This window comes from Phacochoerus africanus, chromosome 14, assembly GCF_016906955.1.
Source record: "Phacochoerus africanus isolate WHEZ1 chromosome 14, ROS_Pafr_v1, whole genome shotgun sequence".
Taxonomy (NCBI): domain Eukaryota; kingdom Metazoa; phylum Chordata; class Mammalia; order Artiodactyla; family Suidae; genus Phacochoerus; species Phacochoerus africanus.
Genome location: NC_062557.1, coordinates 39672233 through 39689938, shown reverse-complemented (window position 1 = coordinate 39689938; position 17706 = coordinate 39672233). Strand labels below are relative to the sequence as shown.

At 44.4% G+C, this 17706-nt stretch overlaps 1 protein-coding gene across 3 annotated transcripts; it reads right to left on the bottom strand.

The window, feature by feature from the left end:
- Positions 1–1579: 1579 nt before the first annotated feature.
- Positions 1580–16283, bottom strand: LOC125115170 (protein SLFN14-like). Of its 3 annotated transcripts, none has more exons than XM_047759029.1 (5): positions 16192–16283; positions 12595–13664; positions 9457–9585; positions 7328–8048; positions 1580–4767 (listed from the first exon to the last, which is right to left on the bottom strand). In XM_047759029.1, the coding sequence occupies exons 2-5, from the start codon at positions 13652–13654 to the stop codon at positions 3933–3935; spliced, it is 2745 nt and encodes a 914-aa protein (XP_047614985.1). In that variant the 5' UTR covers positions 13655–13664; positions 16192–16283; the 3' UTR covers positions 1580–3932. The 3 variants fall into 3 exon arrangements, with proteins under 3 accessions (XP_047614985.1, XP_047614984.1, XP_047614986.1); XM_047759028.1 differs by having other exon boundaries at positions 12595–13671; positions 16192–16247; XM_047759030.1 differs by having other exon boundaries at positions 9457–9564; positions 12595–13671; positions 16192–16247.
- Positions 16284–17706: the final 1423 nt, after the last annotated feature.

Sequence of the window (17706 nt, the reverse complement as noted above, 5' to 3'; positions counted from 1 at the left end):
ATTTCTTGGGCTGCTCCCGCAGCACATGGAGGTTCTCAGGCTAGGGGTCCAATTGGAGCCATAGCCACTGGCCTACGCCAGAGCCACAGCAACGCAGGATCCGAGCCACGTCTGCAACCTACACCACAGCTCACGGCAACGCCGGATCCTTAGCCCACTGAGCAAGGGCAGGGATCGAACCCTCAACCTCATGGTTCCTAGTCGGATTCATTAACCACTGTGCCATGATGGGAACTCCTACTTTTCTGTTTTAAAGTAAGTTTTAGAAGCTTCTCACAGCAGGCATGCTATTTCACCAAAGAAATTGTTTTCTCTGTTATATTAAGGGTCTATAGAAAAAAATGTAGAATTCTAAGTACAACCAAGTTAGCCATTATTCTTATTCCCCAACAGTTTCTAATCTCAAATTCAGATCTAAGAAATTTCCATCAACATGGACCTTTAAACTTTTATCTAAAATTCCTTTATTATTTTATCTAAATTCCTTTATTCTCTTATTCTTTGTTTTTTGTTTTTTTTTCTTCCATACAGCATATGGAAGTTCCTGGGCCAGGGACTGAACCCCAGCCACAGCTGCTCCAACACCGGATCCTTAACCCATGATACCAGGCTGGGGATCGAACCCATGCTCCACAGAGACAATGCTAGATCCCCAACCTGCAGTGCCACAGTGGGAACTCCCTTTATTCTCTTATTCTTCATTATGGCAGTGTTTTATTCTCCACGTTGACCTCTTTGAAGTCTCCAAAATTAGATACTCCCTTCCGTTGAATAGAAGCATTGTCCTCGTAGATTCTGATTTTCTGAACGCAGCAAATCCATTCAATAAATAATTACTGAGCCCTTGCTGTGTTTTAGGTGCTGTACTAGTTACTTTTGGGAAATAAAGATATGTAAGTATCATCCTTATTCTCAAGGGTCTCACAGTCTAATAGGAAGAGAAATGTGTACACATATGTTTGAGAACAGAAAGAACAGACTGGGAGAAGGGTTCACAGGTTCTTAACCCTGGTGCCATATTGGAATCATCTGGACTTTTAATAAATACCAGTGCCCGAGCTCATATCCGGAGATGCTGATGTAACTGGTCTGGTGTCTGGCCTGATCACTGTTATCTCATTACAACCACTTCCCAGGTGGTTGTAATGAGAAGCCAGGGTTGAGAACCACTGGGTTAGACCTTTTACTTTAAGCCTGACCCAACTGTCTGCGTAGACTAAGAGCAGACAAAGAATCTCAAATTCAGTGTTTACAGCAGTTAATTCTTGGAGCTCCTGCTGTGGTGCAACTGGGATCTGTGGCATTTCTAAAGCACTAAGACCCAGGTTCTACCCCTGGTCCAACACAGTGGCTTAAGGATCAGGCGTTGCCACAGCTGTGGTGTAGGTCACAACTGCGACTCAGATCTGATCCCTGGTCTGGGAACTCCATGTGCCATGGGGTGGGCAAAAAATTAAAAAATAAAAAATAAATAAGACAATTCTTGGAGTTCTTCTGTGGCTCAGCAGGTTAAGGATCCGGTGTTGTCACTGCTGCAGGTCTGGTTACAGCTGTGGCTGGGGTTCAATCCTTGGCCTGGGAACTTCTGCATGCTGCGAGTGCAGGAAAAAAAAAAATTCTTTAAAAAAATCAATTATTTTATCAAAAATCATGCAGCTTGTTTAAAGTCAAATGGTACTGAAGCTTATGACTGAAATTTAGCAGTCCCCGTTCCTTCCGTTCCTCTCCACTTTCGACTCTTTATTTTCAGAGAATTCACACATATCCCCTTCTCCAAATGTTAACATGTTTTGGTTCATCAAAAACTAATTAATTGTTGGACTTTAAAGTGCTATTTTCTCCCACTGAAAGTACCCTAAAGCCCCCAAGGAAAAGTAAAAAGGAGGAAATTTTTTCAGGTAATTGAAGCACCAGGAGGCAGGGGGAGGTGCTTCTGTTCAATTCAGGAGCAGGACAGCTGACCACTAGGTTTAGACTGGTTGGTTTGGTGGCCTGAGCAGTTCTGAGAGGCAGCTAAGAGCACTTTTCCAAGCCCTGTTTGCTCTCCCGCCTCTTGGAAAGCTGATGAGGTCAGGGATCGAACCTGCTTCTTCACGGATACTAGTCAGGTTGGTTACTGCTTCACCACCGTAGCAACTCCAGAAAGGTGATGAGCTTTCTCTGAAATTATAGCCAAAAGAATACCTTCCATACTTTCTCCTGGATTCATGCCTCTCCAGCATCAATAAAATCTTCCTAAACCTTCCTAGAAATTAAACACAGTCTAGAAGTCATAATCTTTTCAAGCAATTTAAAAATCCTTGCAGAGAGAAAAACAAGACTGCCTTTGTGAGCACAGGATTAGCTTAGCTATTTTAGGAGTTGACTAGAAAAAGGGAACTTGAATTTTATTTCTAATGTATTTCACATACATTGGAAAGAATACATGATAGGAAGGTCTTACATAGATTCTGCTATGCCAGCAACTACTCCTTTGGCACAGTTTAGAATGAGTTTTTTGCTATCAAAAAAAAAAAAAAAATTTAAGCCATAGAATGACTGCAAATGGAGAGACCAAGTTTAACTTAGGGGGATGATGAACGCTTAGTTGAGAAGGGAGGCATTTGAACAAGAACTTGACTGATACGTAAGGATGTCAACAGATAGAAGGGGCAGGAAGGAATTTAAAGGCTAAGAATCGCACAGGCACAGCCAGGAGCTAGGCATATGCATGGCCAGTGTAAGTGGTGGACTTGCCATCCAAGCTCCCCATAAACTCTCAGAGCTGGATTGGAAAACTAACACCAAATCATGATGGAAGAGATCGGGAATGTGCAAAGAACGTTTATGGGCCAGCAGCAGAAAGTATGAAGTTTCTAATCTAGACGAATGTATTATCAGGTAGAGGATGAATGTATTAAAATGTAGAGGGTGAATGTGAGCAAAGTTAGGCAGGTGTTGGGGAGAGTGAGGAGAAGGTTGGTGGCCAACCTGGAAACATTAGAAACTAAAATATGTCATCTGAGGCAGAGACTATGGAACAACCAGTCATCTTTAGCATTCCAAATTTGCTTCCTCTTGGAAATTCGACTTGTCTAGTCCTTGTGTTGGAAATATCCCTATTTGGAAGATGATTGCAGTAGTCTAACATAGCCTGAAGTCTTCATACATTTGAATCGGATTACCAGCTCCCCTTGCTGCAAAGCTATGCATGTATAATTTGGCTTCCTATGTTGCTACCAAAGGTGCTAAGTAACAAAAACATCCGGCCCATTTATAACTACAATCCTCACCGTAAATGGACACAATGGTATTTTCATTTGTGCATTGGTCTTTGGTGAGCTTGATTAGCATAAAACCATCCCCAAGAGACTGATCCAGCCTTAGTATCAAGAGGAAATCTAAAGCTTGAGGCCCACAGCCAGCATAAAGTACCAACCCAGGGGCTACGCTGGAGCTGCCCAATGAAAGTTGCCTAAAGGGCACCCTGCCCCACCCCCAAAATAGGCCAGCAAGGCAGAGGTTCATTAGAAAACACTGAAAGATGGAGGTATAATAAAGGATGCGTTAGGAGAACAAGTCAGGATGAATCACGGGAAGCCCTGAAAATTAGTTTGGTGTAAAGACTGCAGTGGCTCCCGGAAGATACATTAGCAGGGATGTCACAAAATCACTTCTGTATTTGAGGAGAACCTCTGTGGTTGGCAAAATGGAGCCTGGATTGGACGAGGAAAACCAGAGGCAAGGGAGCAGTGACAAGTCCCAGGGAAGAGGTGAAATGGGAAAAAGACAGTGACACTGCAAATAGACCAGAAGGGCCAGTCCCAAGAGATATTTCTGAGGCTCCACGCCACACTGACCGTGCCTTGATTTCCTTCGTTGTAAAAGGCACAGCTGCCATCTGCCTGGGAACAGGGACTCTTTCGCCCTTCCTGGAGTGTGTGAAGGAACTTTCAGAAGGCTGCCCTCTTTTCATAAAGCAGGTAGAGGTGTTTAATGGCTCTCGAGGCAAAACGGAGCTTATGAACTTCCTCTGACAGGGTACCTTCTGGACTAAGCCCAAACACAATATTCCTCTGCAGGCCTGAAAACTGCTGAATACTGTCTAAAATGATGTGACCATCCAAAACACCAGAGGCCTGGCTGAAGGCAACCTTTGTGGTTCCGTGGGTCTCAAATAATTCCATTGCTCTTAGCAGTGCAAGCTCATAGCGTCTCCTGTCCTCCCCTCTCCGGCACAGAATTGCTATATCTTTGGGCAGATAGCCGCACTGGAACAGGCTGTGACATCTTTCTGCCACGTGTTTCGCCATTTCTTCTGTGGTCAGGTTTGTCTCTGACTCGAACACCCCAGGCAGAGCTTGGTGACACATTGCCTCCTCGTAGGCAGCTTCCCTGAACGATGCCAATGTGTCTGGAGACACATTGGAGTGTGGATTTTCTTGGATCCTTTTCATTTCTTCTTTCATGACCATTGCTATTTCCAGAGCACAGTGGATCCCGTTGGTGATGGTTTTTCGAGGAAACTGAGCAGACGGAGGGGGAAGGCCACTGCGAGCGGCATGGCGGACTAGGAAAGGGTCCAGAAAAAGCCAGAGAATCCCGCGGTGAAGACTTTCACTTCCGGCGCCCCTCATCTTTGGATGGGTGATGCTTTTCGCCTTCAGGTACCAGTCACCATAGGTGCTGCAGAAATTCTCAGTCTCATCCATCACTATGTGTTTGATCTTTGGAAACTCCCCTCGCATGAAGGTTTCCCTGGTCACTGCTTGGCAGGTGGTTTGCTGGCTGTAAGGGCGAAAGAGCCAAGAGGGCTTCAGTGGATAAACAAAGGGAACACCGTGCATTTATTATTCTCTGGCTTGGCATTAATAGCTAGTTCTCATCTGGAGGCTGATTCACTGATTCAGTACAGTCCTGAATACTACAGAACTGCTCCACTCACAAGTTACCTGACCGACAGAATACATCATTGCAAACCCTACTCTTTGCGGTTATCAAGTTAATTCTGCATGTGAAACTTTTGAAATGAACTCAGGTAGGAGATTTCTATTTATTTTTATTGTATATTATTTCTATTTGTACATTTATATATTTATACTATAGTTAATATTTAATTGACATTTTATGCAATAAATTATATTTAATATTTATATATTCTTTCTTTCTTTTGCCTTTTTTTTGTCTTTTTGCCATTTCTAGGGCCACTCCTGCAGCATATGGAGGTTCCCAGGCTAGGGGTCCAATTGGAGCTACAGCTGCTTGCCTACACCACAGCCACAGCAACGCAGGATTTGAGCCACGTCCGTGACCTATACCAATGCTCATGGCAATGCTGGATCCCTAATCCACTGAGTGAGGACAATGATCGAACCCGCAAACTCATGGTTCCTAGTCAGATTTTTGCTTCCACTGGGCCATGACGGGAACTTCAATATTATTTCTATTTACTTCTGGTATAGTCCATTTCTGCTGCTTGACAGTCCCTGGAGATAAATTCCTTACATCTAAAGGAAATCTTGGAGTTCTGCTGTGGCTCAGCGGGTTACAAACCCGACTAGTATCCATGAGGATGTGGATTCAAACCCTGGCTCTGCTCAGTGGGTTAAAGAGCTGGCATTGCTGTGAGCTGTGGCGTAGGTCGCAGGCGTGGCTTAGATCTGGCATTGCTGTGGCTGTGGTGTAGGCTGGTAGCTGCAGCTCCGATTGACCTCCTAGCCTAGGAACTTCCACATGCCGTGGGTGTGGCCCTAAAAAGAGAAAACAAAACAAAAAAAACAACAAAAAAACCCTAAGCAAACCATAATCTTTAGCACAGTTTACAAGACCCTTCATAATCTGGCATCTAACCTCATCATCTGTCACATACCCACAGCCCCTCCATGCTCCAGGCAAATCTACTGCTCTGATTGTCTAATCTCCATGCCTTCGCACTTGCTATGCTCTTTGCCTTAAAAGGACCCATTTTATTCACTTCTCCTACTGACTTTTTTTTTTTTTTTTAATGTCTGCACCTACAGCATATGAAAGTTTCTGGGCCAGGGATTAAACCTGAGCCTCTGCAGTGAACTGAACCACTGCAGTTGGATTCTTAACCCACTGCACCACAGCAGGAACACCTGTCCTGACTATTAAGAGTGTGCCCAAGAATTTCCTTCACTAGGGAGTATTTTCTGACCAATCTCTAGCCTAAATTAAGCATATCTTTCTTATCATACTCATCATACAACACTCCCATTGCTTACTTTTCTCTTTGTCTCTCTTACTGGGTTTTACAGCAAGGCCTTCAATATGTTTTTTTTTCTTCTCTGAAACTAAGTGTACACAGTACCTAGCATATAAATCATGCTCAAAAACTTTATTGAATAAATGCCAATCAAATCAAAATTAAAAGCCCTCATTTGCTAGATTGAATAACAATTTCTTTTACTAAATTAAAAGCTTAAGATTTCAATTAGAAGCAAAGGTGTGTTTTCTAAAATTATTGATTCAGAACAAAACAAATAAAACTATATTATAAACAAAGTCAAATGGTATTTAAATTCGAGTTCCTATTAGGTATAGTGTGCAATTGACCGAAATACCTTGATTTTAAACCATTAAGTATCCAGCAAAAAGTGTAAGTACAGCAAAGTAGGTTCATTTTAACCTTTCTTTCCCTCCACCCCCTGATTTATGTGGAATTTCCTGGGCCAGGGATCAAACCTGCACCAAGTAGCAACCTGTCACTGGCAGTGACAATGCTGGATTCCTAACCCACTGAAACATAAGGGAACCCCAACCATTCCTTTTTTTTTTTTTTGTCTTTTTGCCTTTTCTAGGGCCATTCCCGCGGCATATGGAGGTTCCCAGGCTAGGGGGTCGAATCGGAGCTGTAGCCACCCGCCTACACCAGAGCCACAGCAACACGGGATGGGAGCCGCATCTGCGACCTACACCACAGCTCATAGCAACGCCGGATCATTAACCCACTGAGCAAGGCCAGGGATCGAACCCGCAAGCAACCTCATGGTTTCTAGTCGGATTCATTATCCACTGCACGACCACGGGAACTCCCCAACCATTCTTTAATTTAAGGCCATAGATTGTGAAAAAAATATTTCTAGTCAGACAAATTTAAAGTGATACATACTTGGCTAAGTAATAATGATACGTTTAAATCTGCACATTGCAAAATGCCCTTTTCTAGCTCAAGCACCTGATCTCTTGGAAATGTATTTATAGTTGGGCTTTTATCCTTAGCCCAAGGCATTGCAAAATCTTAAACTAAAAGCACAAGTTACTTGTGCCATACCGTTGAAAAGATTGAGTGACTAGGTTTATTGTGTTTAGTTAGTGAAACTCTTACGTCACAAAATCCTTTAAGGCATCACTTTCACAAACGTAGAGGATCTCTTTGGACTTGCAGTGGAACAAGTCCTTAATTTTCTCCATGATCTTTATGGCTAGGGCTGTCTTCCTGGTTCCTGGAAAGCAGTGGAGGAACAATTCTCGTGTCTCCTGAAGGCTCTCTGAAAGCAACTCGCACTGCTCTGCTATGAGCAAATTGAAAAATTCGCAGCCCAGCTGGTCACTCAGAACAGATGGGGAGCAGAGTGAGACCACGATAAGGGCTTGCAGCAAATCTTCCATTTCATCCTTATCAGCCAGCCTGTAGGATTGGGGGTAGCGTAAGGGGATTTCAGCAGGTCTACACTGTGTGCCGGGCAGGCATATCAGCCTCGGAAGGACACACACTTTCCCTGTGTAACCACCAAGAGTTCCCAGTTTCTGCTTTAATTGCTGCGCAGTGTTGCGGGCATACACACGCCCCCCATCCCAAGCGGGGTCTGTTAAGATTGTGTAGAGTACAAGGGGCCTGTTCACGGCTATCAGGAGAGCATCACACAGGACATGGTGCTCTTTCCTTAAGCCAACATCACCAGCCCAGCTTCTGGAAAATACCACAATCCCCGGAGAATTTGTGTCTTCATTAACTTGTGTCTTCATTAGTTCTTCCAGTCCTTTATGATCTGAGAAGAGCTTCTTGCAGAGGGATTCTGGTTGAAACTGTGTCTCTTCCCATGTCACTGAAAATTCAAGGAAGAGAAGTTACTAAAATCTACAAAAGCATGTTGTAAGTATCCCTGCAATATTGTGAGAAGAAATGAGCCTAGCCATGGAACTATGGGTTTCCTCGATCGCAAAGAAAGCACTTTCTCTTCACAGGCCTGGGCCGTGAAGTTCCTGTTTCTGGGGGGAAGGCAACCAAGGAGGGGTTTTCATGGAACAGCCTTCTAGCACCTTCTCCTCAACACTGAATGGTCCAGTACTGCTAGGAAGGTATTCCTTCCCACTAAGGGGTTGTTGTGTGTGTGTGTGTGTGTGTGAGCTTGATGTTTTGGGGAATCTAAGAACTTTCCTTTTAGAATAGTGATTCTGTTTTTTTTTTTTTTTCTATGTCTTTTTTTTTAGGGCTGCACCCATGGCATATGGAAGCTCCCAGGCTAGGGGTTGAATTGGAGCTGTAGCTGCAGGCCTATACCACAGCCACAGCAGTGTCGGATCTGAGCCGTGTCTGCGACCTACACCACAGCTCATGGCAACACTGGATCCTTAACCCACTGGGTGAGGCCAGGGATCAAACCTGCCACCTCTTGGTTACTGTGGGATTCATTTCCACTGAGCCATGACGGGAACTCCAAAACAGTGATTCTTAACCTGTGGCAATTTCGAACCCCTGGGGATATTTGGGAATATTTGGGAATGTTTTGTCAAATTGTCATAGCTGGCATTTAGTAGGTAAAGGCCAAGAATGCAGCTACACATCCTATAGTTCTCAGGGTGGCTCCTCTCAACAAAGAATTCCAATGTCAGTGGGGTCAAGGTTGAAAAACTCTGCCTTAGGAAGAGTCCAGGTGACTCCATGGCTCACCTCTATGTGCACTGGAAAGCCAGGGGGCAGTTCTCTCAGACTTTTTCTCTCATATTCAGAGAACAAAAACCATATGTGACTGGAAACCCCAAAGCATACAGAAGTATAGGTGGATCTGATGACTAAAAACAAGAACTCACGGGTATATTAATTCAAGACCATTGTGTCTGCTAAGGCCTACATTTGGCCTTCTTTAAGGAGAAGAATTTGGACTAATTGCTACCAATTCCTTCCAACTTAATTTTATTTTATTCGTAAATTTTTATTTTATTTTTGTCTTTTAGGGTTGCACTGGCGGCATATGGAGGTTCCCAGGCTAGGGGTCCAACTGAAGCTGTAGCAAACGGCCTATGCCACAGCCACGCCAGATCTGAGCTGCATCTGCAAGCTACATCATGGCTCACAGCAATGCCAGATCCTTAACCCACTGAGCGAGGCTGAGGATCAAACCCACGTCCTCATGGATTCTAGTTGGGTTTGTTAACCACTGAGCCACAACAGGAACTCCCCAACTTAATTTTAGAAAACAAATATTCCCCTCAGCTGAAATCAAGAAGCAATACCTGGAAACAAGCGTTGTTGTAGAGCCCTCTTAAATTCCAGGACTTTGATGGGACATGATGTGCCTCTTGGTGTAGAGGAAGCTGGAGAAATCTGGTGAAGGCTGTAGTCTGCGGACAAATTACAGGGAGCTAAACAAATCCATGGAAAATGGTTTCAGATGAAAAATAAATAAAGGAAGGCGTTCTCGTTGTGGCTCAGTGGTTAATGAATCCGACTACGAACCATGAGATTTTGGGTTTGATCCCTGGCCTTGCTCAGTGGGTTAACGATCCGGCGTTGCTATGAGCTGTGGTATAGGTTGCAGACGCGGCTTGGATCCCTGCGTTGCTGTGTCTCTGGTGTAGGCCGGTGGCTACAGCTCTGATTGGACCCCTAGCCTGGGAACCTCCACATGCCGTGGGACCGGGCCAAGAAATGGCAAAAAAAAAAAAAAAAAAAAGTAAAAGAAGTATAGCTCTTCCTACTGTTGACAAGTGATGGATGTTACGCCTGAGCTGCTCTCAATCTTTCTATGCCTCAAATAGTCCACAGATGTTAGGAAAAGGGGTCTGGGACTCCTGCAGGGCCATGCAGCTTCTAAATCACTTCTCTTAGGCAACTCATTTCAACTCTCTCTCCTGCAAGGTTGAGCAGGTGATCCCTAAACTTCCTTCCAACTCTAATATTCTGGTTCCAGGTCATCTCCGAGAAGGGAGGAGGCGTCAGAAAAAGTAAACACAGTATTGTTTTATATTGTTGTAGTTGTTAAAGTCCCCATCCAAAGTTTCTTTTTTCTTTTTTTCCTTTTAGGGCCACACCCACGGCATATGGAAGTTCCCAGGCTAGGGGGTCAAATCGGACCTGCAGCTGCTGGCCTACACTATAGCCACAGCAACGTGGGGTCTGAGCCACGTCTGCAACCTATACCACAGCTCACGGCAGTGCCAGATCCTTGACCCACTGAACGAGGCCAAGGGTCGAACCTGAATCCTCATGGATACTAGTTAGATTGGTATCTACTGAGCCATAATGGGAACTCCCCCATCCAAGGTTTAGATGGAATAGAAGGTGGTAGGATCTCTAGTTTCTGGTGCCTGCATGTGTGTGCGTGTGTATGAAAAGTAACCTCGAACAAACTAAACACAAGAGAAAGAATAACCCAATAAAAACACTCAAGTCTTGAGGTTATTTTTATCAAATTTGGAACTTACTGATCACGAAGCTAGACTCATAAGCTCCATTCAGCCCATAAGCCTTTCATGGATTGACTTGAAATCACCAGGGCTGATTCTCAGCAAAACTGCAAGGAAGTGTAAACACACAGAGTCCTTGCTCAACCCCTTCCCTTGCACTTCCTTTTGTGTGTGTGTGTGTGTGTGTTTTTAGGGCCGCACCCGCAGCATATGGAGGTTCCCAGGCTAGGGGTTGAATTGGAGCTACAGCTGCCAGCCTAGACCACAGCCACAGCCACACGGGATCTAAGCCACGTTTTTGACCTACACCCAGGTCATGGCAACACCGGATCTCCAACCCACTGCGAGGCCAGGAATCAAACCTGCGTCCTCATGGATGCTAGTCAGATTCGTTTCCGCTGAGCCACAACAGGAACTCCTCCCTCTCACTTCCTTTTGCATTGATTTTCCTCCACTTGGTGGTGCCCCCAGCCCAGTGGTTTAAGATATTACCTCCCAATGTTCCTGAAACAATTCAAATTTGTCAACAAGTTTCCCTGGAAAGAATCTGTAGAGAGTCATTCTTATTATATTTTTTCCTTTCTCTTTTTATGGCTGCACCTGTGACATATGGAGGTTCCCAGGCTAGGGGTTGAATCAGAGCTGCAGCTTCAGGTCTACACCACAAACATGGCAACGAAGGATCCAAGCTGCATCTGTGACCTACACCATTGTGGCAACACCAGATCCTTAATCCACTGAGTGAGACTAGGGATTGATCCTTCATCCTCATGGACACTTTCAAGTTCTTTTTTTTTTTCTCCCATTTTTGGCTACCCAGTGGCATATGGAATTCCTGGGCCAGGGATGGGATCCAAGCTGCAGTCACGACCCAAGCCGCAGCTGCATCAACTCGGTATCCTTAACCTGCTGTGCCAGGCCAGAGATCAAACCTGAGTCCTAGCTCTCCCAAGACACTATCACTCCTGCCACAGCGGGAGCTCCTGGAGAGTCATTCTTTTTTTTTTTGTCTTTTTTTTTTAAAGGGCCGCACTTGCGGCATACGGAAGTTCCCAGGCTATGTGTCCAATCAGAGCTGCAGCCGCCGGCCTACACCACAGCCACAGCAACGTGGGATCTGAGCTGCATCTGCGATCTACACCACAGCTCACAGCAATACCAGGTCCTTAACCCACTGAGCCAGTCCAGGAATGGAACATGCGTTTTGTTTTGTTTTTTTGGGTTTTTTTTTTGCTTTTTGCCTTTTCTTGAGCCGCTCCCGTGGCATATGGAGGTTCCCAGGCTAGGAGTCCAATTGAAGCTGTAGCAACCGGCCTATGCCAGAGCCACAACAACGCGGCATCTGATCCTTGTCTGCAATCCACACCACAGCTCACAGCAACACCAGATCCTTAACCCACTAAGCAAGGCCAGGGATCGAACCCACAACCTCATGGTTCCTAGTCAGATTCGTTAACCACTGAGCCACGACGGGAACTCTAAGAATCATTCTTAAACAATGTTCCTCTGATTATCATCTCTAGAGAGAGACTACTGATGAATGTTTTAGACTAGGAATATCAGCCTGCAAATATTTTTCAATAGCCCTTTACAGTGCACAGAAAGGAACTTTCACGAATTCATGGCCAATGGCATACTTAACTTTCCCCAAAGAGATGAAAATCCAAGTATTTCTTGACCTCACAAGAGCTCCCATTCTGAGTCTTTTCTAAAATGTTAGAAAATAACCCTGTGGCATATGGAAGTTCCCGGGCCAGGGGTCGAATCCAAGCCACAGCTGCAACTGACACCGCAGCTGCGGCAATGCCTGATCCTTTACCCACTGCACCACAGTGGGAACTCTGAAAATAGCCCTTTAATAGAGGAAGAATTGTAAGCCCAAAACAGCTTTCTATTCTTTAACTAAAATATCTGGCAGAGAAGGGGTTCCTTCCTGCTGACTGGATAATGACTTTTCTGCTTTACCTGATTGAATATCCAGCATCATGGTCACCCACTGCTGAGCCGTCAGCCTTGTGACAGAATTGTCCCTGATGACCCAGGAATCTGGGGCCTCTGTGAATACTACACAGCAGAAGGGCTCCACGTGAACCACGCAGACATAACCATAAAGGACATCATTTTGGTACACATTCAAGATTTTGGTCGTGAAGTTCACCTTTGGCTTTTCGCAGCAAAAGTGGAAGGTAGGCAATTTTTCTATGCAGTTTCCTATTTCTTTTTTTAATAAGTCAGGGTCCACTTTTTCTCTGTTACATCCAAACACTTCTTTGCTCTTGTCATCCACCCCGATTATTAGGTATCCCCCTTGGGCATTGGCAAATGCAGAAACATAATGAGGCAGCATTTCTTTAATCCGAGGGATGATCTTTTTGGTGGTGAACCTTTTAAACTCGACATGTGTTGACTCAGTAAAGTTGAGTTTGTCCTTATACCTGAGCTTGTCTCTTTGCAAAAATTCTGAGGCACACAGCCTCGTATCTTCCTCTTCCTGAGTGTACTGGTCAAGAGCTTTCTGAGGATGCAGCTCCTTCACCCTTGACCTTCCTCTTTGGGCTCTAGACTGCTTCTCTTGGAGAAGCTCCAAGGCATTGCTGGCACCCAAGTTGACAGTGGAGGTCATAGCTCTCTGATACAAATTGGAGCGTAAGCTGCAAATCCTTAGGGGGAGGCTGAAAACATCTGGGTTCCACGACTTCACAAAAATCATGAGGTTGTGCCCCTGTTGCAGGTAGTCAAGGTATTTCTGTGAACCTGAGGGAAGGAGCTTTTGCAAAGAAGTTTCCAGATCCAGCCCCAGCCCGTGGCATCGGTAACTGTAGTTTTTATCGTCAATCTCCACTTTGATCACACCCCCTCCCGAATTTAACAGTGCACATGTGGCTTGGATGATTTTAGAATTTTCAGTTCTTTTCAAAGAGCAATTGGTCATCTCCTTCCTGCTTTCTTCTCCAAGAGTCACTCTGCCCACTTCTACCGTTATCTCAGGATAGAGCATTTCCGGATCCATCTCGAGACTCTCCATCAGCAGCCCTCTGTGCCCTAGACAATAACAGAAAGGGGTTCCAATAAATAATCAGGATAGACGTGTGGTTTCTACATTAACGACAAGTCCAGAAATTACAATGTTTTCTTCATAGCTGTAAATTACTGGCGATACCTTTCAACGTTGGAAATCTTTGGTTATCTTTTTGGCCACACCTACAGAATGCAGAAGTTCCTGTGCCAGGGATCAAAAACCCATGCCATAGTAGTGACCTGAGCCACAGCAGTGACAGCACCAGATCTTTAACCCACTGTGCCACTAGGGAACTCCAAAATCATCTTTAATGTCATTATGTTCTTCTTTCTTTCTCTCTTTCTCGCTCTCTCCTCCTTTCCTCCTTTCTTTCCTTCTTTCTTTCTGAGCCACACCCGCAGCATATGGAAGTTCCCAGGCTAGGGGTCAAATTGGAGCCTAGTTGCCAACCTATACCACAGGCACAACAATGTAGGATCTGAGCCGAGTCTGCAACCTACATCACAGCTCATGGCAACACCAGATCTTTAACCCACGGATGGAGGCCAGGGATTGAACCCACATCTCATGGATACTAGTCAGGTTTGTTACCGCTGAGCCACAATGGGAACTCCTAATGTCATTATTTTCTAACAACTTTGCCAAGACCTTTAGCCTTCCCAGCATGAATAGACGTAGATAAACGGAATACTTCATATTTTACCATAATGGAAAAATTACATTGCTGAAAATTTTAGCAATTTTTCATTTAAAATCAGGAAGCACCAACAGTGAGCCCAGATATAATGAGCATGGATTGGCACAGGAACCAAAGCAAGTTATTAGAGACTACACAGAAGTAGTAGTTGATGTCAGAAGACACTCCTATTTTTAATTCAAAGTAGAAAGAAAGGAGTTCCTGTCGTGGCTCAGTGGTTAACGAATCCGACTAGGAACCATGAGGTTTCGGGTTCGATCCCTGGCCTTGCTCAGTGGGTTAAGGATCCAGCATTGCCATGAGCTGTGCTGTAGGCTGCAGACGCAGCTCGGATCCCATGTTGCTGTGGCTTTGGTGTAGGCCGGTGGCTACAGCTCTGATTCAACCCCTAGCCTGGGAACCTCCATATGCTGAGGGAGCGGCCCAAGAAATGGCAAAAAAAGACAAAAAAAAAGTGGAAAGAAAAAAGGCAATAGAGTACCAAGGGAGTATAGTTTTGAAGTATATTTGAGGTAGCAGATCTGGCTATAAAAACAAACATAAAATTTGATGTTCTTTATGTGCTATCTTATACATTTTAAAAAGCTTTATCTGAAAGAATGTCGATACCAAATGCAGAAATCTTTTAGGCTCTTCAAAACTATCTTCTGAAAGCACACTTTTTTGTTTTTAAAAATTATTATAGTTGATTAACAGTGTTCTGTCAATTTCTGCTGTATAGCACAGTGACCCAGTCACACACACACACACACACACACACAGTACATGTCTCCATATACAATGTGATGCAGGAACAGGAGTTTTCCTTCCGTCCTAATACTTCTGCCTGTGTTGTGGGAACCACGAAGACTTGGGAATTGAATGAGCCTTTGAGATGTAATTATTAAACTGTGGTCAACCTCCTTTTGCTTTGCAGCCCAGAGAACAGCCACCCAAGTTGAAGTTAGCACCCTGGAAACAAATGTTTCAGAAACGGTCCCCTTAGCTTTTGTTTATTGAAAAATAAAATATTTACTAACCCAAATCAAAATTCTTCCTCCAGAAGAAGGGAACCCATTTCTTCTGCATGGTCTTTGCTAAGCAGAGGCTATGTGGGTGTTGTTTATATCCACCAAGAAGAAAAAAGCAAGCATCCAACAGGATGCGGTCCCCTCCTTTGCATTAGTTTGCTCTTGGCTGCCTTTTCACTTTCTCCAGGCAAACTAGAATGAACTGGATGAATTGTTTTTTCATAGGTCAGCATCTTCTCGAGGCAAATATAAATGTTTGGCTCTTAGAGAAATTTCTGATAAGAGTTAATTCATATCTTCAAAACACAGAAGTGTTGGAAGGGATTTTAAAGATCTGGTCCAACCCTCTACCCGATTCTTAAATCCTCTCTATAATATGCGCAACTGCCAACAAATTGCTTTCCAGCAACTCTTTGAATACCTCCAATAACAAGTAACTCACTCTCTCGCCAAGGAATCCCCTTCTATTTCTGACAGCTGTGTTAGAAATAGTTTCTTATTTTCAGCTCTAGTTCATCTCACCATAACTTCCACCTGCTGGGACCCACAAAACAAGTCAAATTGCTTTTGAACGAGCAGATCTACACTCTCACGACCCCCAAGTCTCATTGATGTTTCTTGGATGCTCATAACAACCATGATAGAAACAAAGTTTTCTGAGAATCCAGCTTGACATGAACATCTGCTCCACACTTCCCAGAACTTCTCACTCGTTTTCCTTCTCATTCATGTCTCCTTACCTATGATTTTACTAAGCCCCTCATGCCCTCATACATAAATTGCATCTAAGATGAGATGAATGAGATTTAAAAAAAAATTTTTTTTTTTTTTTTTACCTGATGCTCTTGCTTTTCTCCTTGCTGTTTCAGTTCCACATCTGGTTTTGGTGTGAATGTTTGCCTTCTGTCACAGCCCCTGTTGCCCTTTGATATCAGTCTGGGAGGAGCAGGAACTCTGCCAGACTCCTCTAGTCTTCACAACACTGACCTACTGAGGAAGGCTGATAAGGACTCAAGGAAAGCCTATGACAGGGCAGATTGGTAAGCCAGGGTCTGACCTCTGAGAGTGAATGAAGCAGTCATGGGAAAATTCAGAGCTTCTCAAGTGAGAAGCCAATGAGAAATTTCCCACCTCTAAAGAGGGCTGAGTGTCACTTCCATTCACTCTTGGAGCACCTCCTGTCTTAGTTAATTTCATTTCAAAGCTCTACATTCATTTTATTTTATTGTCTTTTTGCTATTTCTTGGGCCCCTCCCGCGGCAGGGAGGTTCCCAGGCTAGGGGTCGAATCAGAGCTGTAGCCACCGGCCTACGTCAGAGCCACAGCAACGCGGGATCGGAGCCACGTCTGCAACCCACACCAGAGCTCACGGCAACGCCGGATCCTGAACCCACTGAGCAAGGGCAGGGACCGAACCCGCAACCTCATGGTTCCTAGTCGGATTCATTAACCACTGCGCCACGACGGGAACTCCCTACATTCATTTTAAATTAAGCTGCCCTATACCTATCCATTATGAACCATAGTAACCTCTTCTAATACTCTCCAAATCACTTGCTCTATTCTATTTACTTTTATTCTTTTTTTCCTACTCTTCTTCTTTGCTAACCCAGTCTAGAAAAATGCTCATTGATGAAGGCTTGGCTATCCCTGGGTGAAGAGATTACAGATGATTTTTCATCAGATTTCTTTTCCTTTCCTTTTTTTTTTCCTTTAATTTTTCTGTATTTCCTAAATGATCTACAGTGAATATCAATTGTTTGTATACTTTAAAAAATAGATAAGAGTTTTCTCATTTGCAGACACTGGTTAAACTGGATTGAGGAGTTCCCGTCATCGCGCAGTGGTTAACGAATCCGACTAGGAACCATGAGGTTGCGGGTTCGGTCCCTGCCCTTGCTCAGTGGGTTCAGGATCCGGCGTTGCCGTGAGCTGGGGTGTAGGTTGCAGACGCGGCTCGGATCCCGCGTTGCTGTGGCTGTGGCGTAGGCCGGTGGCTACAGCTCCGATTGGACCCCTAGCCTGGGAATCTCCATATGCCAAGGGAGCGGCCCAAGAAATAGCAAAAAGACCAAATAAATAAATAAATAAATAAATAAACTGGATTGAGCTTCTTATAGGAGGCTGAATAATAACCAGCACTTACTGATGATAATGATGGCGATGGATCTATAAATGTTAACGTACAAGGAAAAGGGGTCTTCGCAGATGTAATTAAGCAATGACTGTTGAGATGAGGAGATTACTCTGGATTATCTATGTGGGCCCTAAATCCAATCTATGTGTTCCCTAAGAGAGTGCAGAGATGGAGCTCCCTTATGGCTCAGTGAGTTAAGGATCTGGTGGTGTCA

What these genes read in the sequence shown, in the direction of transcription:
- LOC125115170 (XM_047759029.1), bottom strand. Translation starts at nt 13,654, where the DNA reads ATGGAGAGTCTCGAGATGGATCCGGAAATGCTCTATCCTGAGATAACG. An exon ending in GATGCTGGATATTCAATCAG is followed by an intron (nt 9,586 to 12,594) that starts GTAAAGCAGAAA and finishes GGATTTGTTTAG; the next exon opens with CTCCCTGTAATTTGTCCGCA. An exon ending in ACAACAACGCTTGTTTCCAG is followed by an intron (nt 8,049 to 9,456) that starts GTATTGCTTCTT and finishes TTGAATTTTCAG; the next exon opens with TGACATGGGAAGAGACACAG.